This window comes from Piliocolobus tephrosceles, chromosome 3 (assembly GCF_002776525.5).
Source record: "Piliocolobus tephrosceles isolate RC106 chromosome 3, ASM277652v3, whole genome shotgun sequence".
NCBI lineage: Eukaryota > Metazoa > Chordata > Mammalia > Primates > Cercopithecidae > Piliocolobus > Piliocolobus tephrosceles.
Genome location: NC_045436.1, coordinates 26,024,987 through 26,050,878, shown reverse-complemented (window position 1 = coordinate 26,050,878; position 25,892 = coordinate 26,024,987). Strand labels below are relative to the sequence as shown.

The following is a 25,892-nucleotide window of genomic DNA, read 5'->3' as shown; positions in this document are numbered from 1 at the left end:
TTTTTTTTTTTCTTTTTTTTCCTTTTTTTTTTTTTTTTTTTTTTTTGCGGGGTGGAGGGATGTGCAAACATTTTTCACATTACAAACTCAAAATATTACCATCTGAACAGTCTTTTCTAGAGGCATCAGTGGTTTAATACTGTTTCCTGCGGGGGTGTGGGGATGGTTCTCACTGTTTTACCACTACGATCTGGGCTAGATAAGGTATGAAAACTTACAGGGCGCAGTGCGAAACAGAACTGGGTCCTTTCACACATGAAAATAATATTTTATAGATATTGTGCTTTCTCTTTTAAGTGGCCTATCCATTATGAGAATATGCCTTACTGATTTTGAAACATTTTTCTTTGCAGATTTGACACCATCCTTCACAATCAAACTTCGCATGGCTAAAATGTCAAACCATGGTGCTAACCCACTCTATCAAACTATATAGTACTAACTAAAGAGCTATAACACATTCTCTACTAGAATGCCGTCTCCTTCACGCTTTAAAGGAGAGATGACTAGAGTGAATTAAATAAAATGAGAAACCCTTCATTTTTACAGCCATTTGCCTTTTCAGGTCCGGCAGAACTTGATCCTTATTCAGCTCCCGAAAAGCCCAAAGTGGTGTTTGCCATTTTTATGTAACTGCCACTAAGTTTTATATGGATTTGATGGATTTCACATCTCAGCTTGGGACTACATATAGTTAATGCTTTTTAATCAGAGTATTAATCAATAACATAATTAGGGAAGAATCAATAGCAAATACTAGCTTTTCTAGTATTTTCTTCATCATACATGATGGAGGCCTAACCCGCGGAGCGACTGCCTATCCACCTCTGAGAATTGCCTTTAGGATCCAAGAGAGTAAGAAAGAAGAAGATGTGCTCTTACCATTGTCATTGCCTTGCTTGATCTCCTCCGCTGTTCGATCTATCAATACATACAAAGACCAAACCACACAGGTGATCGCGATTACGTGGAACGTGACAGAGCAGAATATTTTCCTCCTTTCACTTGTGGTCATCTGTAGTTTCTCCCACTGCAATCAGAAACCAAGGACACAAAACTGAATTGCAAACTAGGAAATTTTTCTCCCCTTTTATTTCCCAGACATAGATCATGAATGGAAGAAAAACGGTAATTATCTTCAATTTCAGATGACTCTATAATATTCAAATAAGTCTTCACGTTTAGAGAGATATGAAATTATAACCTACAGAGTTACATACAGCTTAAATTCATATGTGTGTGTGTGTGTGTGTGTGTGTGTGTGTGTGTGTATGTATTTTTTTTTGAGACAAGGTCTTACTCTGTGGTCCAGGCTAGAGTGCAGTGGCACAATCTCCGTTCACTGCAACCTCTGCCTCCCAGGCTCAAGAGAACCTCCTGCCTCAGCCTCCAGAGTAGCTGGGACTATGGGTATGTACCACTATGCCTGGTTAATTTTTGTACGTATTTGTAGATATGGGGGTCTCACCATGTAGCCTAGGCTAGTCTCAAACTCCTGGGCTCAAGTGATCTACCCACCTTGTCCTCCCAAAGTGCTGGGATTATAGGCGTGAGTCACTGTGCCCGGCCTAACTTAAATATATATTAATTTGCAAAAAAAAAAATTTCTATTCTCCAAATGAATTAAATCAAGTCATTTCTGTTTTGCAAGCCTATAGTTTCCTCCTCTGTATCAAGAATGAGATAGCTTTAATATTGAACAATTAAAAAATTTCAGGTTTCTGCCTATCACCTCCTTGTGGTACTAGGTTATACGTAGTAATAGGTAACACTGTCTTCTTGGATTATCACACAACTGGACATAGTGTTACATTCTTGAATATATAAATTTAATAAGTATTTGAATGGCTGAATGATATCTGCAAGAGAAAGTCAACATTTTCTGTTCACAACTACTCTAGAAAAACAAATTTTATCACTTAGGTGATACAAGAAAATCTGCTGAAGCCTCTTTTAGAGCAACCTTACTTGCTGCTACCGTAAGTGTTGTAACTACTGTGGTGACTGCTGTCCTTTAATCGCACTCCTGAGAAAGTTGAGGGCCGCTCCCTCAGTCTGGGAGAGGAAGAAGGCCACAAGTTTTATTGAAGTTATGGTCTATATAAGGGAATATCTCTCATATTTACTTTGAAGAAATAGCCTCTCAAAATATATTTTAATGTCTTTGTAGCTACAATATCACTTCTTTATTATGTTAGGAATTGTATTTTTATTTTTCTTTGCATTCTTTCCATAAAAAATTACAGTAATGTTATTAAAAGTGAGCTGACATGCCAAGCTTTTAATAATCTAGGATTCTTTACGTTATTATGCCCTCACTAAAGCAAAATCTTTAGAACTTCAGAAGACCCCATTCCTTTCCCACCCGACCATCACATATGTAAAATTCAATGCGCAACTCAAAAACAAGATGGCGTACGTTGCGGTACATCAAATGCTGCCTCTGCCACCAGCTTTGAGATGTGGATAAAATCACACACGCTCTCTATGCCTCACTGCCTCATCTTCATGAGGAGCAGATTTTGACAGAGGCTGTGACAGAGAGGTGGAGAAGAGAATAACCATCCTTCATTTCTTTTGTTAACAAACTAATTTCATTAGGGTTGGCATTGTGCCCAGCTTAAAGCTGCCTTTCCAACCTTTCTTGGCACAGGTAGACATTGATTATTTTCCAGCAATGAGAGGTGAGCCGATATCTAGTGGGACATTAAGATTTTGCCTTTTTAATGTAGGTATTGTCCTTTGATCCTTTCTTTCATTTTCTGCTCTTTGCTAACTGGAATTCATAATTAAGTGGGAGAGTGTCAACAGTCATCTTGCAACCTTGAGGAAAAGTCTTGAGAATTGGAGATTTCTCAGCCCAATCAGCAGCTTGCCTTTGGACATCCTGTTGTCTTCCTGATTAAGCCATTATTTCCCAGGTCTCTGCCACTTGCCATCAAATGCAATTATTGGTAAAAGAATTAAATAGATACTTCCTAGCTTCTCTTCCAGTCTAAGGAGTAAGAGCCTATAATTTCATTTGTAAGAGAGCACAATACTTGAATTCTGACCTTGATGCTCTAGAGCAGTTTAAACATTTTAGAGAAAGATATAGTTTCTTTACAAATACTATCCCTTCCTCTTCTCCTACTGGCCAGTCATCACATAATTTTCCTTGCAGGAGTTTGCTAATTACAAATTCATACTTTATCCTGAACTTTGTTTTTTATCAAACTATATTTATGTATTATTCCAAGCATAACAATGGGTAAATATTAATAATGTAATTAGGGAATAAACAGATGTTTCAATTTAGACTCTATTTTGAATTAATCAATCTTGAACTGAGGAGATTTTAATGTTGTTTTATCAAAACCTGTGCAAGGCTGATTTTTTAAAAATCCTGTTTTAGCTTTGGTTTATTGTAATATTAATCTGAATAACATATAATCATAGAATATTATTATTAGGCAATAGCATTTTGCAATTTAATAAATATTCCTTGAATCACTTCAGTATTTAATACAGACCGATAAAAAGTGGAAGATGGTACAGAAAAACAGCTTTACATTTTTAAAGTTTCTGTGTTCCAAGTGGATAGAAAACTTGCAGTAACAAAATATTCATATCAAATCAAATCTCAACTATAAAATTGACTTAAAATACTCTTAAAATTGGGACTTCTTCTATCTATGAAGCAATTAAATTAAATGGCTGGGACACATTATTAAAAAGTAAGGCTCCTCAAATAGAAAAATGTCAGTGGAGCTGACAAGAATGGACCAAATCATTCGTAAAGATTCTTCTAGTTCCAGACAATAGAAGCTCTGAAGTCGTCACTTCTAAATGTCGGTACCATTCTAAGGAGAAGTGAAGTGTAAGGGAACCATCCACATTTTCCACTTTATAAATCCTCACAGGAACCATTTAGAAACTCACTAGACAGCACACAAGTAAATGTAATGCCACAGTGCCCTCTTCCTAACGACTACATTACTGCATACAATATTCAGTAAATAGGGCTGGCAGAAATCAATGTATTTTATAAACCTTTCCCTTCATATTGTCTTTTCAGGTTTGTTTACAAAATTTCAGTATATTTTGCAAGCCTTACTAAGAATGAGAAATGGATAAGATAAGGATAGAAATCTTAACAAAGCTGTCATGAAAGTGCCTTCGTTTAATATTTGTGATGCTGAAATTCAGTAGCAGTTCACAAAAGATTTCCTGATAGGCAACTGATAACCTGTGAAACTTCCCATAGCATTTCTACTCCCCTGTCCTGCTTTAGCAAATAACATGTGACTTATGACCCTGTTACCAGGAGTATATTGTTACCAGGAGTTATACTGTTACCATGGTTACACCTCTAGAGAAGGTTGTTCCTGACAAGATCCTCTTCAGGTCTCCAAAGTGTGGTCCCTGGTCAGCCTCAGCAGTGCCAGCCTCACTCAGGCACACTACAGGCGCCCGCCACCACACCCGGTTAATTTTTTGTACATTCTTGAGCTCCACTTTGGAGATGACTCTATGTTAGTTTTTCCCACAGGACCCTCAGAAAATACAAACTATTGCCTTGTCAGTGATGAAGTAAAGTTTCTTTTGCTTATTGCTTGGGCCTGAGTCGAATATTTTATCCTCAAGTCTCTCGGTGTTGAGAAGACGTCTCTCTCCAAGTGGTCTCGAGGAAGCTGGTGGAAATGGTAAGACGGCAGCTCCCTTTCCCGTTTCCCAAAGGTCAGGGAGAGGGAATGCACGACAGCACACACACCATCATACTTTTCACAAATGTTTACACTGCCGACTCTGATCTGCCCTTCCTTAGTCTTCAAGTTCTCCTTTATACCTTGAAGATGGAGGATGAGCTAAGATTGGGCAAAAGTAGTTTCACAAAATTAGCACCTCCTGCATAGGTAGTCTTGAACCTCGCTTTGGACTTCACAGCCCCTGGGTCTTTGGTACTTGTTTTACTGTTCTTGCTTTTGATTTTTTTTTTTTTTTTTTTTTTTTCTTCTCGGAAGCGCCTAAACAATAGAAAGAAATCCAACAGAACTCTAGTATTCACTTAGAAAAATATGACTGTGTTTTTTCTGAATTGTAGTATAACTTGATGCAAACATTGTTTCTGTGAAATTGTCTATGTGATGAAGCTAAATCAAACTGCATGACAGGGTCAGGTTTTCTAAATCAAATTACTTGCATTATATTCTGTCCTAAAATATAAATTTACAAGTACTGCCCAAAGAAAAGTGTTGTTTAAATCTTTGTACCAGTGAAGAATAAAGGCAGTTTATCTGTAACATAAAATGCAGGCCGGGCGCGGTGGCTTACGCATGTAATCCCAGCACTTTGAGAGACCGAGGCTGGCGGATTGCCTGAGCTCAAGAGTTCGCCACCAACCTGGGCAACACAGTGAAACCCCGTCTCTGATAGAATACAATAAATTAACCAGGCGTGGTGGCAGACAGCAGTGGTCCCAGCTACTCGGGACGCTGAGGGAGAGTCGCTTCAACCTGGGAGGCCAAGGTTGCAATGAGCCGAGATCGCGCCACTACACTGCAGCCTGGGCGACAGGGCGAGAGTCCGTCAGAAAACGAAAGAAAGAAAGAAAGGGGGGGGGGGGGGGGGAGAGAGAGAGGGAGGGAGGAAGGAAAGAAAAAGAAAAGCAGGAGGAGGTAGGGACTACTTTGCCAAATCCATTTTTTTTTTGTTTTGTTTTTGGACAGTTCACCTAGGGGTTCCGCTTCGGTAACAGTCACGTGACCTAGAGTTATCCCTCTATCGCGTGATAGACCAAAAAATCACCACCAGGTGGCGCAAAGCCCAAACAGTAGCTAGCGCAGTAGCTTTTTTTTTTTTTTTTTTTTTTTTTTTTTTTTTTTTTTTTTTGGTACCGCCAGACCCAGGAGCTCCCAGCCGGTCTGGTGTGCAGGTTCTTCCTGTCATTTTGCATAAATGCCAAGCCACATTTTAATTGTTTACATTTTTCTGGCCCTGCCTGTCATATTGGATTTTGCTGCAGACGAGCGACAACAATACCTGAACCGCAAGTGTAAAGGTTATCACATTATTTACATGCCTTAGTAAGATATGTTGTGCTAGAGGATAATAAGTAAACCTTTTACAAGTCCTTGGACTTGCTATGCTGTGGAAATTTCTACAGGGGCCATTCACATGAAGCAGTGGTTCTCAGTGTTTCCAGTAGCAGATGCAGCACAGCAGATGCAGGAGCAATCAGGAAACTTGTTAGAAACCCCGTATTTTGAGCCCCACACCAAACTCACTAAATCAGAAACTCTGGCGATGGAACCCTGTAATGCGCTTTAACAAGCCCTCAGGTGATTCCGATGCAAGCTAGAGAACCACCTGCCTAAAGAATGACACTTAGCAGAGTTGCACGGTGACCTCAGTGGAGTTTATATTAGAAGTAGTACTTGTCACTCCCTGTCATGAACTAATTAGCAGTCCAGGAAAGGGTAATCAACAAATGAATTTGGTTTTCTGGCTGTGATTTAAATATTTCAGGTTGACTGAAAAAAAATTACATAATCAATTCATTTATTTGAACTGAAACGATTCAGAGTTAGCTCATTAATCACTAAAGCAAACTTTCATTTTTTGTTTTACTTTTCAAATTAGTGTTTAGGTAACATAAAAGCCTATTAAAATCTAGTTATATTAGCAACAATTTCAAATACTCTGGGAAAGAACTAAACAACAGACTCTTAATTATGAGGAGTAACTCTTGAACCTTAATAAATCTTTAAGTTCAGAAGTATGCCTATGGTAAACAATTTCCCTCTTAAAAATGTATTTTAAAAGACCAGCAGAAAAATTTGACCTCTGTAGACCTTTAGTGAAATTTGCTACAAAACTGATGATAGGGAGGAAACAACAAAGCCAGGTAGGTGGTAGGCAGCTGGTAAAGTTCACTAGTTAAGGCACTCACTATTGGACACAAGTCAGCAAACTTGTTCCTTCCTCAGAACTACAGTGATATAGTGGCTGTGTCCCCACCTAAATCTCATGTTGAATTGTAGCTCCCATAATTCCCAAATGTTATGAGAAGGACCTGGTGAGAGATAATTGAATCAGGGGGACGGCCTCCCCCATACTGTTCTTGTGGTAGTGAATACGTCTCACGAGATCTGATGGTTTTAGATCATGAGGTGTCTCGCTTCCTGCCATGTAAGACATGCCTTTGACCATGTGCCATGATTGTGAGGCCTCCCCAGTCATGTGGAACTATGAGTTCATGAAACCCCTTTTTCTTTACAAATTACCCAGTCTCGGGTGTGTCTTTATGAGCAGTGCGGAAAGGACTGATACATACAGATAAGCATGTACATGCAGGCTTTCTTACTAAGAGTCAAAACCTCACATATAACAGCCATGAATTCTCTATGAGTCTATCATTCCCTTAAAAATTATATTTTTCCCCTAGTTCTCTTCCATGATAGGTCCACCAGTGATAATCATTTGATAGTTTTTGTACATGGCCCAATGTGAGGGGACATTCTATTTTCCGGTTAAGTGCAGCTCCTCTGTCTCTCCTGATAATAGTACAAGAGGAAAGGTCTTGTACTGCACCAAAGATTAGGATCTGCAATCCAAAGGAACTGCAAGTAGAAACAGTGAGGAATGGGCCATGTGTCCAGATGAACCTGGGAGATCAACAACCCAAATATAAACAGCAAATCAACAGCTACCATCTTGGGACAGTGTGTGCACACACTGGTTTAGAATTGGGGGAAGTAGTTACTGAGACCCAGGCTTGGGTAAAGACACTACTGCAAGCAACTGGCAGTCTTACTGAAAAATTGTAATAAACAGTTCCACAAAGAGGCATACCTAAGACCCTGAAATCAACGGCTTCATTTTGCTGCCACTCAGTTTGAGTCTCCTTTTGCTTTCTGAACTCCGGGTAGTGGGAGCCTTTTCTAACTAGAAGTGGTTTTCAGTGTTAGCTCTCTCACAGAATCACTTGGGGCATCAAGTTCCCAACAGACACACTCAGGCCTCGTTGAATCCATCACTGAGGAGTGAACCGTGCAGATGTGCGGTGTATTCTGTCTGTGATTCCACAAGTGATTCAGAATGAGGGCTCTGGGGGCCGGGCGCGGTGGCTCACGCCAGTAATCCCAGCACTTTGGGAGGCTGAAACGGGCGGATCACGAGGTCAGGAGATTGAGGTCTTCCTGGCTAACACGGTGAAACCTCGTCTCTACTAAAAATGCAAAAAATTAGCCAGGCGTGGTGGTGGGCGCCTGTAGTTCCAGTTACTTGGGAGGCTGAGGCTGGAGAATGGCGCGAGCCCCGGAGGCGGAGCCTGCGGTGATGGGAGATTGTGCCACTGCACTCCAGCCTGGGCGGCAGAGCGGGACTCCGTCTCAAAAAAGAAAGAAAGAAAAAAAAAGAATGAGGGCTCTGGGTTCAAATTCTAGCTCTGCCTCTAAGTACTGTGTGACCTTGGGTGAGTTATTTTAATTCTCTGTGCCTCCATTTCTTTATCTGTAAAATGGTGATTAGAATAGCACCTACTTTGCAGGGTAAAGTCTAAGCAACTTAATACATGTAAATGCAGAACACTATCAGGCACTTAAAATGAATTCAATAAATGTTAGCAGTTATCACAACTTGGAGCTTGCAGCACCACATCCAATTAGACTTCAATTGTCCTTACTGTCTAGATTAATGCATCATGTTGATAACATCTCTGAAGAATGAAGATGAGATTTGTTCAGGCAGAATTACGTCAGCGAAAGCACCCGTTCCCCACATCTATTTTCTAATTACAAATATATTTTTCGGAATACTGAGTCTCATATCAGGAAAATACAATCTGTTTTTATTAACTACGTGAACAAAGATAAGAGGGGTTATTACAAAAGTTACTTTGCATATACTAGGTAGAAACAGCTAAAAGATGGCATAATGATGGCTTCATTTCTGTAAGAAATGGAACAAATATTATAGGTTTTAATATATGCCCCAGTAACTTACCATTCTTTTTGTCAAATTCAAAATGATATCTTAAGGTTTCATGTTTCCCAAAGACATACTGCTCTGGCTGACAGATTTCACAAAAGGTTAAAGGAACTCAAACATTCCAAATAAACTGAAAGCATGAATGTGGGTGTGTGGCTTGGAATTACATCTTCCATGGGTATTGCAGGACATGAGAAGCAATCTGACTAGAAACGTCCTGAGACTGCCCCAGGGATGCTATTCTGACAACCTTAGTGACTGCAAAATACAAAAAGCTACCCAAGAATGGATACATGAAAAAAACGGCTCTTTTCCTCAAAAGCGAATTCACTTGAATTTCTACACATGAAGACTCTTTTACTTTTCAAAAACATTTTTGAGGTTAGCTGATATAGTATTTTACCAAGAAGAGTTCACATTGCTTTACAGTATTTAGACTAGTACTTGAGACACACCAGTTGAGTAAAAAATAGAGGTGTGATAGTAGGGAGAATGCAACTTATAACATAAATCCAAGCATTGTTGAAACATCATTTTGAAGACTTTAGAAAAAGGTGCATTTACTTAAAGTAACAGTAAAAGATATAGATTGTACTGATATGCTTGTCACGTTAGTTTACAATGTGAGGAATACGCTACTAAGAATTGTGACTCAGTGGTGCTGCTGGATGCATGAGAGAGGTGTTAACAACTGCCAGATGAGAAATTGTGCAAATGCAAAGGTATTAGTAGAGTCAGAGGCCAAGGGAGCATAGAAGATGTTGGAAAGAGCAATGGAGAGCAGAGAGAACTGGGGTAGGAGCAGGAGGCCTGGGGTGGTGGGGCGGGAAAGGAGTGCAATGTGGTAGTTAGGTCAAACAGGCTAGAAGCCTCATGGGCAGAGAGGCATTGGAGCGAAGCGACTAAGAACTCAGACTCCTGGGTTAGGGAGACTTGGATCAAAGACCCCTGTCTGACTTGGGTCAAGTAACCTAACCTCCTAATGCCTCAGTTTTCTCATTGGTAAAATTAGGGATGACAATAGTGTCTCTTGTATAGAGTTTGCTGGAATTATATGGGATAATCTAGTTAGTACATAGTAAGCAGACAAGTAAACCAGGTAAAAATATTCTAAAAATAGTGTGGTCAGTAAATTCAAAGCTACCAAATTATTTTTATAAAACAGGTAAGTCATTTTATACTCAGTCAACTAAATGATGATTAAGAATTTCTCTACAAAATATATGTGTATTACATGTTACATGCATATATAAATATATATGAGCCTGATATTAGATTACCAAAATAATTTTTCTTATAAACCTTGTCTTGATCTCTCATTGGTTTCTTTTCTTTCAAGATTTTCATGATGGATGGGATTTCTTAAAAGTTTCAAGCAAGGTATTTGTAATATAGAAAAAAAGGTGCTGAGTAAAATCATCCACTAGAGGGAGTAATGATATCACACATAACAATGATTTGAAGGAAAAAAGAGAAATGGAAAAAATGTTTATTTTATACATCTGTCCTGAGGGTAGATATAATATGTGGGATTTAGGCACGTTTGCAGTGGAACTGTTGGGATAAAAGTTAAAATTGCAAATTCCTAAGCTTTGTTCCAGATCTATATCTGGGGGTGTGGCCTACGAATCTGCATTCCTGGCAGGCACTCCGAGAGATTTTTATGTATGCTGAAGTTTGACCATGACTTCCCTAAGTAAGGAAAAGTTCAGGGACATATTTTAGAGTGGCATTGTAATATCTGACAGTTTTTCACAGAGTGAATATACTTTCACCTCCTTCCATATCCCTCCCAAAAACTCATTAAATCTGAGTTGATTAATATTGCCATGTAAGAACACAAATTACTTGAAAATTTAATTAATAGATGCATTTAAACAAAGTTCCTTTAAAAATATTGAATCAATACTTGGTTGTCTGTTTTCTCTTGGAGGTTATGGTGAAAGATATTTTATCACACACTCTGAAAGAGAAGTCAATATATTACTGCTTCAGGCATGTTGAACCAGCAGAAAATCTACTGAGCTTTGTCCACGAGGATACTTAATTATGGATTGCGGCTTCATAAAGAAAACAAAAGGAGTAATTGGGTTATATTTCACAGTGGCATAGTCTCTCTTCCCCAGAGATGGAAACCCTTGCCGAGCGGACTCTTGGATGACACTGCGGTCGATGTTCTCCCTGGAAGCCCATTTCTGTTGCGGGCTCTTCCCCTCTTTCCTCTTCAGTGAACAGCTGTCGCACATGTGGAATCTGCACAGGTCTGTGGTCACTCTCTGTGCCTAAAGCGATCATAGCCTTGCCGTTTAGGAGACAGTGCTCATGTACTAAACAGAAGTACAGACACTGGGAAGATTAAAAGAGAAAAGCTTTTTAAAAGACGCAATTTTACCTCGTCATTTTCTAGTTGAAGAAACTGAGGCCCAGAGCACTGAGCTGACTTACCCAGTGAGATACACGAAATTACTAGATTTTTGTTTCCATTCGGGAGCTAATTATTAAAGCATCACAATGTATCCGACGTTGTTGTGGGATGCTGGGGAAGAAGATAGCCAAGATCTCCGCTTTGATGAAGCTTATATTAGGGTCACAATTGTGGAATTTTGCGTAGTTGTTAAAATAGGGAACTGTGTAATTTTCCATCAATAAGAGATAATAGGTTTTGATTTCATAAGTGCTTCTATCCCTTTCTCAATTCTCTGTTGTGTGTGTTTAGAAATGTCTTTCTAGAATATTCCTTTGGGTGGCAGCAAATAAAAAGAGAATCTTTTTGGAACCCTCTATTTGCATCTACCCACAGTAAGCTCATCTACTGACAATCCATTGTTGATGCTTATTCTCATGGGTCAAAAAAATTCTTACACCCTATTTCCACTCTTTAATAGCAGTGTCACATCTGAGCACTGTATTTAATGTAACTGGGTTGATTTTTTTTTTTACTCTTGAGAGTCTTTTAGTCACATATACACTTGAAATAAATCATATACAAATGATTTATATACAAATAAAACAGAGAATATATATATATATATACATATATATTCTACTCCAGTTTAAATGAGAGCCAGTGAAACTTTAAGTATTGGTTCCAGTTTTGGATATAATAGTTCTTTAAAAAATAACGTTTTAGTTACTATATCTAAAAATCCATTTTATCAGTACTTTGATATCAAGCATGATTAATTGGCTCAATATATTACATTTGAATTTGTTTTTGGCATCATACTGACTCAGTGTTTGTTAAGAATTTTGTCCTAAAACTGAAGATTTTTTTTAAAAGAGAAGATTTTTGGGGGTATATAAATTTCTTAAATTGCTTACAAAATATTGTGTGCATTTTTTTTTCCCCCTGGGGAAAGATCCATGATTTTCAATGGGTTCTCAAATAAATCGGAGACATCCAAGTTAAAATCCTTGCTTTAAACTGCTCTCCCTTGAATTGATTGAATAGTGATAGTGCTGGGTCAGGGAAGGGTTGGAGGTATACATAATCTCCACAGGCAGGAAATGAAACTCGTGGTGCAGGGACTTGATATGTTTGGAAATCAAAAAATGACTTTGCAACCACAACTGGCCAAATTTCCTCATTTACAGCATTTAGGACGAAATCCCAAATGTTGATTCTCATCCTCCCGGGTGATGGGAGAAAGTGTAAACTGCTCATTCTTGTTTACATGGCAATATTCAACTTTGTTTCATTATTTTGCTGTATAAGCTGTCCTATCCTATCATCTCCAAATACAGTTTTCCTCTAATTAGAGAGCAGTTGGTTTGAACCAAAGAAAGCTTCAGGGGGACTAAGAATCTCATTTAGTTCTAAGGATACCAGAATAATTTGTCTGGGTCTTTGGGAGCCCATGCCAAGCGGGTCCGTTTGTTGTAATGATTCCTGAGGCCCTTATGCTCTCTACGTGAAATTTCTTGAGACATAGGTGATAATTTTTCACATTCTAGAACAGATCACATTTTTCTTCCTAAAGCTTAAGAGTGAGAACAGAACATGAAAGGAACTCATTTAAAAGTTCTTCTTTAATAGCCTGTCAGTTTTCTTTCCTCTCTCTTTGGAAACCTAATAAAAATGGGTTAACCTAGCTTTTTTTTTTTTTTTTTTTTGCCTACATCCTTCATTCCCACTTATTATTATGATTATTATTTATAAATCTTTATGTTGAATACTCTTTCACTGCAGATTTCTCTGGTATTATTGGATCACAGCAAGGTGTAGAAATTAAATGTTAAACCAATCTAATATTATTCTAGTAATTTGTTCTTACAAAAAGCAAGGAGGTAAGGTTCTTGTTCTAGAGCAAGGAGGTAAGGTTCTTGTTCTAGAGCAAGGAGGTAAGGTTCAGCATCCACACTGAAAATGGAGCAGGAAGGTTTAATATTTCCATTTAAACATCTCCTTTCTATTGAAGAACATAAAAGTCTTCTGATACTTGAGCTGACCATGACAAAGAGGGGGAATAAAAGAAAAATTTGGGCTCTGTGAAAATACACGGAGTTGCATGGAATAGAGATTTGTCTGAGGAAACTGAGATGACTGTCTGAGCATGAGGTGGAAGGGCACGGGTGAGGGGGGAAGAGTGGGCGGGACCAGATGATGAGGACCTCTGATTACCATCCGGAGCAGGGAAACATGGGGTGTGGAGCAGGCGTGAATGTTTCAATGGGCAGGCAGAAGCAGAAACTGTTCTTCCCAGATTTCCTTCATGAAATTCTTTCAAAAGGAATAATTTCTTTATGACTATTTGGGGTAGAAAGCATGATTACAAGGGACACAAATGTAAGCTGAACTCTTTTGTGTGAGGCAGTCGGAAGAGTTTTTCTGTTGTTCTGAGGAGATGCTTGAGCAAGTGGAAGAGATGCTTCAGAGAAGATAGAAGGTTCTCTGGCTTCAGGATGGGTCTTCTGCTACTCAACTTGGTCAATGCTGAAGTGAGTAGATTTAGGAACAAAAATCTATGAAGTAACTGATCTTTGAACTCAGGTTTACATGAACAGCTGAGGGACAGCCTGTATAGAGAGAGTCTGCAGAAACAGAAGGATGAGCTACAGGCACTTGCAGAGAGCACGTGACGGGTGTGGATTGGCTCAGGCCATGGTTTTGAAATGTGGGCTATGTTTAAGCAGATCTCTAAGGAGTAAGGTAAACAGGCTTTTCGGTTGCCAGGGTTTCAGAAAGGCTGTTCTCGCGCTGTGTGGAGAGTGCATTAGAGAGAGGGCGAGCAGCTTGTGGCCCCTACAGACCAGAGAATAAAAAGAACTGCTATCTTGACAGTCGGTCTTATTAAATATGACTTCTACTTCAGAGAACACTGATCCTCTCACAGATAAACTCCCTTAACTTCCTGTCCTCAGAATAGATACATTTGTAACTGCATCACACCCTTTTCACTTCCTCCTCTCTTATTTATGAGGACAAAATGTCCCTGTACAGTCCAAATTCATCATTCTCCATGACCCGTGATCCTTTGATTATATTTTTTCATTTACATTTAGTTTCTTTCTAGCCCTATAGCCCCCTTCTCTTCAGCATTAAAACCTATTTCTATGTCTCTTTCAACTTTTACAATAGCTTATTTTTTTATTAATTGCATGTTCACTGTAGAAAATTTATAAAACATAGAAAACTAAAATAGAAATAAAATTATTCATAATCTCATTTGCAATGTATGTCCTCAATCTTTTAGTCTTTAAGTATACATACAAATGTATTGGAATGTAAATATTCAAACCTTTTTAAAATGAAACTTGAGTTTTTGTATATTTTCATTTCTTTGGGGCACTAGCAGAATGCAATACAGAAATACAGGGAGTGTTTGGTGATTCGGAAAGTAGAAAGGAAGGTTCATTTTGAACTAAGAAGAAGTCAAAGGATGGAGGAAGAAGAAAAAACCACATCCATGCTGGGAACCTGGATGATGACAATGAGAAGCTGCCCTAGCAGACTGAGGTCACATTGCTCAGGACGAACTCGGAGAAGAGATCTAACAAAGAACCACTTTGAGAAACGTAGTTTAAATGACAGGAGCCACCAGTGGATTTGAGTCACCTCTCAAAGACTGTCCTTTATTTCAGAACCTCTGATTATCTGCACTTGGGTCCTATGTCTATTATTCGTCACATCAGTGGGGTCCAAGAGGACTTGAATATATCTCCATCTGTCACTTCAGTCTTTGGCTGCCAAGCAGGGGAGTGTCCCCTTCCTTGCCATAGCGTCTCTCTCAGTATTAATCTGAATAACCAGTGTGGACAATGCCTTCTACAATGCCCCACGACATCTGTACAGATAGGAAGAGTGTCAACCCTGGAAATCTAGTGACGTGTCTATTAAAATGTCTTGTCCATTTTTCTTTGTTACATAGTGTTTTCTTATTGTTGAGTTCTCAGATTTCTTTATTTATGTGGAATATAAATTCTTTACCAGACATATGACATGAAAATATTATTTTCCAATATGTGGCTTGTCAATTTATTATCTTAAAAGGAACTTTTGTAAAGGAGATGTTTTTAATTACGACATAATTTAATATATCAGTTTGTTCTCTTACGTTTCTTGCTTTTGATATCATATGCAAATATCTTTACCTCACCCAAAGTCATAAAAGTTTTCTCCTTTGTTTTCTTGTAGAAGTGTTTCTGTTCTAGGTTTTATATTTATAGGATACCTTTTGAGTTAATTTTTGTTTATGGTGTGAGATATAGATAATTTTTTTTTACATTTATTAAAAAGACCTTCCTTTCCCTACCAAATTGCTTTATCAAAAATCAGTTGACTGTGTATGTGTGGCTCTATTGCTGGATCGTCTATTATGACCCATCAATTTACTTGTCAGTCTTAACAACTGTACTACCCTGCCTTGACTTTGGTAGCTGTATGATAATGTCTTTAAATCAGGTATTATTCCTTCAATTTTGTCCTTTTTCAAAGTTGACTTGGCTATTCTAGTTCTTTTGCATTCCATTTGAATTTTATAATTAGCTTGGCAATTTATTTTACAAAATTCATGCTGTGAATTTTATTGGTATGGTAGATGGGGTAGAGAAACCCCGTCTCTACTAAAAGTACAAAACTCAGCCAGGCGTGTTGGTGCATGCTTGTAATCCCAGCTACTCCAGAGGCTGAGGTAGGGGAATCACTGGAACCCAGGAAGTAGAGGTTGCAGTGAGCTGAGATCCTGTCACTGCACTCCAGCCCTGCATCAAAGCCAGACACTGTCTCAAAAACAAAACAAAACAAAACAAAACCCAACACTCCACTGTAACTGCTCTTGCCAAAATTACCAATGACATTCTAAATGTATATTTACTGTCAGTCCTGTCTGCAGCACCTGACACTATTGACTATTCCCGTGTTTTTTAGATTTTTGATTCAAGAGTGTTAGTCTCTATTTGTCCTTTGCACCTCTCTGATGGCTGCTGCTTCTCATTCTCTTTTGCTCCTCTTTTCTACTTGCCCCTGCCTCTTAGTTCCCAGGCCTTCACCTTCATCCCTAGTCTCATCATACTCTCCCACTCTTTCTCATCGCTCTCTTGCCGACTCTTCTGAGCCTGAGGCTTCCAGAGACATCCTGATGACTTCTTTTCTCACACTTCTCAGTCCAGACTCAACCTTTCTCAGATTTACTACTCATCTGGTTGGCTCACAGTCATCCCAAACCCATGTGTCCTGATGGGACTTTTTATGTTATTTCTCCAGATTTGCACACTTCTACGTTCTTCCCCAGTTAATAATTAAACCCTTCACCCCATCACTCAGGTCAGAAAGCTGAGTATCATGAACCACTTCCTCCAGCACATCCTTCATCTTCGGCCCTGGCAGTAACTAAACTTTAGCTCAGAAACTAAACCCTGCCAAGTGCTTTTACTCTGTCATCTCAGTTGCTACTTAATTGAGTCCATCTCCTTTTCTAGCTTGCATGTTGTGCCTGGCTCACTCACCTGGACACTTCGTTCTCCACACGTTGCTGTAGAGTGATGTTTGAAAACTACAAATACATTAATTCCTTATCTAACACCTGTAACTGTCTTTCCATTTCCTTCTGGATAAAGTTGAAATTCTTTAGCAAAGCTTCCTATATAATCTGATCCTTGCTTTTGATTTAACCTTTAATATTATGTCTTAATAATATTAATGTTAATGGTTTTATATTATTTACTTAATTCTCACAACCTTTCTGTGACTGACATCCTATTATTACCTCCGTTTAGATAAGAAAGGGGTGGCTAAGAAACTTGCCTGCGGTCATCCTTCTCTCTGGCAAAGCCAACTATTGTGAATTTGTGAATGGTTTATCCTCTGCGTGTTTAAAGGTACTATTTTGTTTCCTAGGATGGCTTCAACTCTCTCTATATCACTGGGAAACATCTACTCACCATTCAAAACCAGTTTCAACTACCTCCTCCCCGGGAAGCATTTTCTAATACACCCAGGTAGAAACAACCCCTCCCTACCCTGAACCACGGTGGCAGCATAGGATCGTGCTTACAACTGTAGACTTGGACATCACATTGATTTGAAACTAATTCCGCTCCACCAGGTGAAAAGTGAGACCTCAGAAGATTTATTTAGTCTGTCTAAGCCTCGGTTTTCTCATTTGTGACACTATGATAAGAATACCTATTTCATGTTTCCCGGCAGGATTAAATGGGGCTACGTATGTAACAATGCACATACCACAAAGCTTGGCACTAGTAAGCCATGTGTGAATTCTGGCCGAATACTGTAGTCATTAACATAGCGGATGTTAGAATATAGTTGTCACAGTAAATCTGTGCCTTTATCGAATTTACTGAATCATAACCCAGAAGGCAAATTTCCCTAGGCTCTCAGTGACCTGATATCCTCTGTATTTGCCAAAAACATTTCTATGGATATACTATAAATCATTTAATTGACCAAGCTTCTGTCTTTGCTTTGACTGTGAAATGTTTTAGAAGCAAATTATCTTCCCACCTAACTACATACAGGACCTGTAGTACACATTGTCCTTATGTTTGCCTTGTGAGTTCACTTCACTCTCTTTTATCACAACCTCCTTAACCATTCACCTTACTGTTTGGTACATATTTCTATAAACAGGCTCAAATCTTTTGTGCGTTGTGATGGAGTGCTAGTAATTTTTGGAGGTTATAACAAGAGAGGGCTGAACGCGACAACCTAAAAGCCTTTGTTGACTGACTGACGTTTGAATGCCTGATCTGTCAAATCACAATAATGGAAAGAAAATAATGCCAATTCCTCAATAATGGATATGATAATTTGTACTATTTTATATGGATAAAATTCTTTGATTTATTGAAATAAGAAAAGCTGCTGAAAGGAGCTGAAGTATGTTTTATCTAAACATATAGAAAGACCCATAAGGAAACTTCATTTAAGGCCACGTACTTGTGTTCTCAAATCTTTAGGAATCATGAAATGAAACGTGGCTACCTTTCATGTGATCAGTTTCTGAACAAAAAGTTAAAAGAAAAAAAAGTATTGTAAATATTTTAAAAACTATCTGAAAACCCAGACCAATGGGTGAGCGACTAAGAATTACTTCAAATTACCATGTAAGTTAAATGTAGCCCGCGAGGTGCATTGCCAGGATTAGGCTTTAAAAAGCTCTTTCAATCTTCAAACTTCAATAAGGATCTTAAGGAAGCCCAGTTTTCTTGCTAATAGCGAGCCAACAAAAAATAGTCAGATGTTTGTTACTATCCTGTCGTTGGGATTTTCCTTTAAATCAACCACTCAGCAGTGCAGATCTCTGGGGAAACACTTTTTTTTTTTTTTTCATGATATTTATTTCTGAATTCAAGTGTGATACTGTCATAGAGTCTCACAGAATTTTGAAGTGACCCCACTTCCATGGAAAGAACTCCCAAAACTGGGCCTTGACTCTTAAAAAGAAGAAAAATATACAAGTGGGTGATATTAATCTCAGAAAACACTTTGTCTTTCCAGTGATTTAATTCCTCAAACCATGAGAAAGCTGTTGATTGCAATCAATTTACATAGAAATTTGTCAAACTATGCCAACATTATGACTGTAGCTTCAAAAAATATAGCTGCCTGGAGTAAACAGCCCCGAATCTCCTGCAAATGCAGAGGCAGGCCATCAATGCTAAGGAGTTCTTTTAACTTTAATGTTTTAATATACACATCCCTCATGCCAAATTCTTTCACTGTAATGACGTGATATCTTATAAAAAAGTAACAGGTTTGTGCATACAGGAGACATATTTCACCCTGTGTGTTTTAAAAGATGATTGTGACTTAAGGTTTGCAAAAGTGGAAATGGTTTTCTAGAGGGGAGACATCAGCCAGGTGGGTTGCCTTGACAACGTGGGTTAGCTGCATCAAGAAATCCATGGCAATACAGGACCTTCTTCTGTTATGTCAGGATTGCAAACAATCTACCACATTAGGTTAAAAGAAAAGGAATTCCACAGCAAGGCAGTATTATCTGACCTATGAAATATTAGTTCTCACTTTTTATCATGCACCTTGTTAGAAAAGATGAAAAAATCTAGGTGGGCAAGACAGTCAGGAGAGCAGGAGTAAAGTGGGTTTCACTCAAAAGTCTGCTCTCATCTCCTCTAAACCGCTTCAGCCCCAGAAGGATTCCAGGAGTTCTTGCATATTCTCCGAAAGTCGATCCGGCCAAGAAAAAATGTATCTTACATTTGTTGTGTAAGATACAATTCTTACACAATTGTTGATTTGTTGATTTCCCCAGCAGTCTCCACAAAGCTTCTCTCTGGGGATTATCACTTGGTCCTATTGCATATTCTTAAATAATGAGCATAAATAAGGATTGCCACAACAAAGCTAGTTAGTAGTTAAATAGAAAACAAAACCTGTTAACATATGAGCCCTGTAGTCCCATTATCCTGGCAGGGCTGAGGACAGATTTATCTATAAAGCATCAAGCCTCAAAGACAAAGCCTGTTATTGAAAACCTACATAATTAAACATGCTTGTTTCCCTCCTCCAGCAAGCACCCCTTTGTGGCACTGTTCAAAGTTCACAATTTTGATACTCTGCTTCTAAACATGACCATAAAGCAATTTTGAATGAGAGCTTAGATTTTTCTTTTATAAAGGATTCTTTTAAGGAAATCAGAGCAATGCTTTTCTTTGGCTTAAACTGCAGTATGAGTTTCATTTTCAACACTGTCGCATGCTGCGATCCATCAGATATTATCAGAGGTGGTCCCCAGTGCAGGAGACATACTGTGTGTCTGGGCTGCCCTTCGCTTTTGTCTTTCCTGGCTTGAAGATTGTGGAAGTGAATTGGGACTGGAGGGACACACATTAGGAGCAAAGGAACTGCCTCTGTAACAACCAAGTTGAGAAGCACCAGGGCAAAGTCCCATGAGTTCCGGTAGTATGAATCTGCACACGATGATGGCTCCAACCTGTGCAGGGCCAAGGTAACCTAACTGACTGTGGTGTTGACTATGAAAGCTAAAAACAAAGAGAGTCTTTGTTCTAACTGGCATTTATTTTCTTTCTCCTGGGTGACAGGATGCCTAATAGATGGACCCACCATCTACAATAAAGACCAGTGTTACTCATCAGATTTTATGTCTGGTGGAAGCACAAACCATCACTCTAAGCCTATGAATAGTTTAAAGGGTACCAGTGGATGAATGAAAGCCTTGTTTGCTAGGAGTATCTTTAGAAATGATGAGTGAACACACATAGCATCAACAATGGCTCACTGACTATATACCAGGCAGAAAAATAAGCTTATTTGGGAAATTTGCCAAAGAAATAATCATGGACAGCTTTTGGTTCAGTCCTAAATAATTAGAATTTCTCATTAAATCAATAAGAATGCAGAAAATCAACACAAGTATAAAGCCATAATTTGTGCTTTACTACATTCTTTTACCTTATAAGTTAATAGGTTCACAACACACCTTGCATGCAAACACTCTTAGGGACCACATGAACCAGGAATTTAATCTAAGAAAATAGAACCCATCTTGATGGGTGCAGCAAACCACCATGGCACATGTATATGCATGTAACAAATCTATATTTTCTGCACATGTATCTCAGAACTTAAAGTATAATAGTAAAAAATTCTAGCTACAGCATATTCAGTGAAGAATAAAATCTCTTCCACAAATAAATAATAGGGAAGTAAGAAATGAAGTGTGGCAGCATAATTCTATATAAAAACAAAGAACCATCTTTATGCCAATGACGTCTAGCATCTAACTGAGACTTTCTTCTTGATATTTTCAGAATGACTGAAAAATGTGTTATTAATCATTCTCTCCCTGAGTCAATGCTACAAAACACGGTCCTGTGCTGGCATCACTGGGAACATGGTAGAAATGCAGAATCTTGTGCCCCACCTTATGCATACTGAACCAAGATGATATGGTTTGCCTGTGTCCTCACCCAAATCTCATCTTGAATTGTAGCTCCCATAATTCCCGCATGTTTTGGGAAGGACCCAGTGGGAGGTAATTGAATCGTGGGGGTGGGTATTTCCTGTGCTATTCTCATGATAGTGAATAAGTCTCATGAGATCTAATGTTTTTATAAAGGGGAGTTTCCCTGCACAAGTTCTCTTGCCTGCCACCATGTGAGATGTGGCTTTCACCTTACACAATGTGAGCCTCAATGTGAGCCACATTGTGAGACCGTCCCAGTCGTGTAGAACTGTGAGTCCATTAAGCCTCTTTCTTTGGTAAATTGCTCAGTCTTTATTAGCAGCATGTAAACAGACTAATACACAAGACACACAAGACTTGATTCTTTTTTTATTTCTATTTTTTGAGATGTATGCCATGTACCTAGAGGAAAAGTATCATTTTAACAACCACATAGAATTTCACTGTATGACAATCTCTTGCTCTATCCCTCTGCATGCTTCTTTTCCATTATCTCAAGATAATCATTTTCAAATATGTTAAATAAAGCTCCTGATATTTACCTCCATCTTTTTATATAATGGTCTTCCATTGCTATTGACAGCTCATTAATATTACAGCTTTTCTCTTGATCTCATTACTGTTGATGACTTAATGCTTAGACATACCATTTCTCACTCCCATTTCCCATAACATCCCAATATAAGTGTATGGCTACACTGGTTATATCAATATAAGAAATTATAACTATATAAAATGGCATTCATTAAGTAAATTAACTGTTACTCTAGAGCAGTGCTTTTGAAAGTGTCATCTGGGGACCCTGAGACCCTTTCAAAGGATCTATGCAGTCAAAACTAATAATAATTCTTTGGTTTTTATTTTAACCAAATTTGGTTAAATTTGGTTGGAATGTTTCATTGAAATCAACTTAAGCTGGGGTCTTAGTTTCTACTACTTCTCCAAAGTTACCTGATAAGTGCCTGTGATTCAGAAATTTGGATGAGGAGACACTCTAGGGAAGACTGAAGATGTAAGCTATGTGGAAACCAGGAGATTATTTTTCTTACAGAAATAAATTCCTGAGCTTAGTCTTCTTCAAAAGACTTGAGCCTACCTATTAAAGGTTTCTGGAAATATCTTTATGACAATGAGTCTTTGAAGCACACACCTTTTTCGGGAGCTGAGTGGCCGAAGTCATACTGAAGATCGGGGCAGCCAGCCGTTTTAGGCCAGTATACCTTGGGAAAGGAATACTTATCTAGCTGCAGGGATTATCTTCCACATTTAAGGCGCACAGTTGCACAAATTGGTCTGTGGCTGTCACAGGGAGCTGTGGTCCAAGGAGGACCAGAGACTCGTAGACGTATCTGTTGGGTCTGAGGCTAAGAATCCCACAATGAACTCCAAACAGAAGCCGCAGTTGTTCAAGGTTGCTCAGTGCCAGAAAACTAAGGTGAATCAGGTGCATCAGGCATCTAAATTCCAGGACTGTCTAGCAGTTGGGGCCAAGTAGGTTTCTCCTCCTTCACTGAAATGGTATGCTTTGGTTGTCCTGGTGTCAGTCACTGCTGAGTTTTTCACTTCTGCTTCTTCTATTTTATGGTTCTTGAACCAAATAGTTATCACTGGATCATCAAGGTGGAGGGTTGATACTGCATAGCAATCTGTGTACACGGTCTTTTGGAACACACGTTTAAACACTCTAAGCTCTTCCAGGGTAAAAGCTGGATGACCTCAATGTGCACAGCTTGGTTTTCCTGCATGAGATTGTTTGGGAATGCTACAGTTCAATCAGCTGGGTCACGATAGCCACACTGTAGTGTCTCTGTCTACTCTGTGTCCTTTTAGTTTTTTATATATTTGAATTCTAAATAAGATTATATTTTGAAGTGGGAGGGGGGATTCTACTACCTTAAACAGCTTTGAAAACCACTTGTAATCTCAAAGACACTTTGAACAAAAATTCTAGAACTATCAAAAATGCTAAAAAGCTGAAATTACCTTATAGTTTAGACGTACTGATAGTTAATATTTATTCTCATCATGTTCCAGATATGATGATAAGTGCTTTGCATGCATTATCTTATTCAGCTCTCCTATGAACCATCTAAGGGGGTACATATTCTTATTATCCCCATTTACACATGAGGAAATAGAGGCATGGAGAAATTAAATAGCTTATCCAAGGTTATAAAGCTACAATGACTGCTTTTAAGAACCCAAACGCTAGCCGCTGACTCTAGAGCTCAAGATCTTAATCATTACACTGGTCATTCAGTAGACTAAAATTATCGGCTATTGGATTACTTAGTAAGAGAAGTCTTTAAGGTAAATATTTTAATGCATCTATACAATGGTTTATTAGTTTATCAGGTACAGTTATACAAATGACTGCCTAGAACAATTAGTACAACCCTTTAGAAAGTAAGCATAAGATAAATATTGTTCAAATATGTCAGACAAGGCTACTTGTCTTTATTAATTTTTAAAATGAACTCCTGAAGAGGTTTTGGTTTAACTATTTTTTCTGTCTTAATTGTGCTCACTTTATTAATTTGCTTAGCAAGTTCTTTATAGATAATCTAGATTGTAAACTTAAGCCAGCATAACCCTTATCTAGATGGCCATACATTCTGAATGACTGATTTGCAAATTAATCAATGCATTGAACGCCCACAATCATCTAGTGATTGAGAAATAGCTCTTTAAAAATGTGCATGCTACCCTCTTGTTGGCCTTAAAGTGGATTCAATGCTAAATACTGATTTAGTAAGAATAAAAGAATGAATCTGCTACAGTGTTGATGATGGAGAGATGGGAGAGACAATAATACCATTATTTTCTAGGACTCTACAAAGTACTTTTACTGACATCATTTTATTCGACAGAACCCCCAAAAGTTGAAAAACTAGGTATTATTGCCAACCCTCTACCTCCTTTCCCTGTCTTGAAATAAAACTGTCTTAAGTCACAGGACTCACCCAAAGCCAGCAAACAACTACATGGTGGGGAAGGTGAATCCAGTTCTTCCACACGCTAAATCTAGATTCTTTCCACTGTATTTTACTGTATCCCAATAGGAAAATATTTGCAGAATTATACGAACATTTCTACCTCACAGAGATTATACTTTCTTCGCCTGGGGACTGAATCTAGCCTTCAGACCTCTTTTGTTTTGCCTGAAGAGTTTTTGAATTGGAATTAGTTACTATTATTTTAAAAATGGTAAGAGATTAAATCTGGGATTTTCACTTCATTTGCAAAAGAGTTTTGGCAACAATAAACTAGAACTTAGTAGGGACATCCCCCGTGAGAGTAGGCACACCTATTTCAGAATGCTACAGACCTCACCACTCCTTACCGTATCCCTCAGTTCTGTTATCTGCTATTTTTCATCATAAAACCAGATCTCTTCATTCATTTTTATTACCTATCTGGTTCCTGATATAAAGTAAATTGTGGACTAAGCAGATCTCTACGGACACTGTTAGTAATTTTCCTCATCCAACTTGGACAGGGTAAACTTTATGCATCTTTCTAGCCCTGGTTCCCTATAGTCAACAACCTTTTTATCTTAATTTTCTTCATTAAATTGTTCCCCTTATGAAACAGAGAGGCAGCTTTGAAATTGAGATTTCTTCAGCTAAAAATTCCCACAAATTTCCCTTGTGTCATACTTTAATAGTTGGAATTAGCCCTGTCTGGAAATACTAAAATCATTCCCCATACCATTTTCAAGTCTGTTTCAAATTATTTTGACTAACTCATTTTCCAACTCCCTCCCTCCATCTCTGTCCTGCCAGAATGTAAATTATCTGAGGTCAGAAGATTCTTATCTTGCCCATCACTAAAATCTTAGGGCCAGGTACAATGACTGGCCACATGGCAGGTGCTCAGTAAATATTTGTTTACTGAATGAAGAAGGTAAAAATGATGAATCAATAAGTGGATGTTACTGGAGCCCTCTCAGTGTGGTCTTTCAGACCTAGTTGCCTGTTGTGTGTCTTCTGTATGAACAGAGTCCTCTCTGCTCAGCAATCTTTCAGGAAATAATTCATTTCCTAGATACAGAAAAGGATCTAGCTCCAAAATGTCTTAAGTTTTTTTATTGACAAAAATACTCCTTCAAAATACCAGTTTTTGTATTGAACTAACATTTACAGAAAACCTAGCCTTTAAGAAAACAGAGTTATCTTTCTTAGGTTAACTAAACTGATTTGCTTAGATTTTAAATCTATACTGGGTTTTGTCTGTTTGTTTTTTCACTGTGCCAAGTTGAAAATTGCTTTCAGCCCATCCAGCCTCTTTTCTTAGGGTCAAAAATCTTTCATGTATGTCTCAGGGCTGCAGAAGAGCTTTGCTGTCACTTGGTTTTACTTTATTGTAGCCTTTTCTCACTAGCCAACAACTTACAAGGAAAAAAGAAAGTGGAGCGAAGGTACTTACATCTGGCTTGCAGTCACTTTTCAGGATGCCTCCTAAATGCTAATGGCCTCAAACATTTTCCTTTTCTCTCTTCTTCCTTGTTTTAACTCG

General features: G+C 38.4%; 1 protein-coding gene across 3 annotated transcripts in view; it reads right to left on the bottom strand.

Annotated features, from left to right (window-relative positions):
- MARCHF1 (membrane associated ring-CH-type finger 1) overlaps positions 1-25,892 on the bottom strand; it is an 827,429-nt gene that overhangs the window by 18,772 nt on the left and 782,765 nt on the right. For all 3 annotated transcript variants that reach the window (XM_023228476.2, XM_023228466.3, XM_023228470.3), the window contains one exon: positions 883-1,030. In XM_023228476.2, coding sequence (XP_023084244.1) covers positions 883-1,030 — 148 coding nt within the window. The remainder of the gene's footprint in view (positions 1-882; positions 1,031-25,892) is intronic.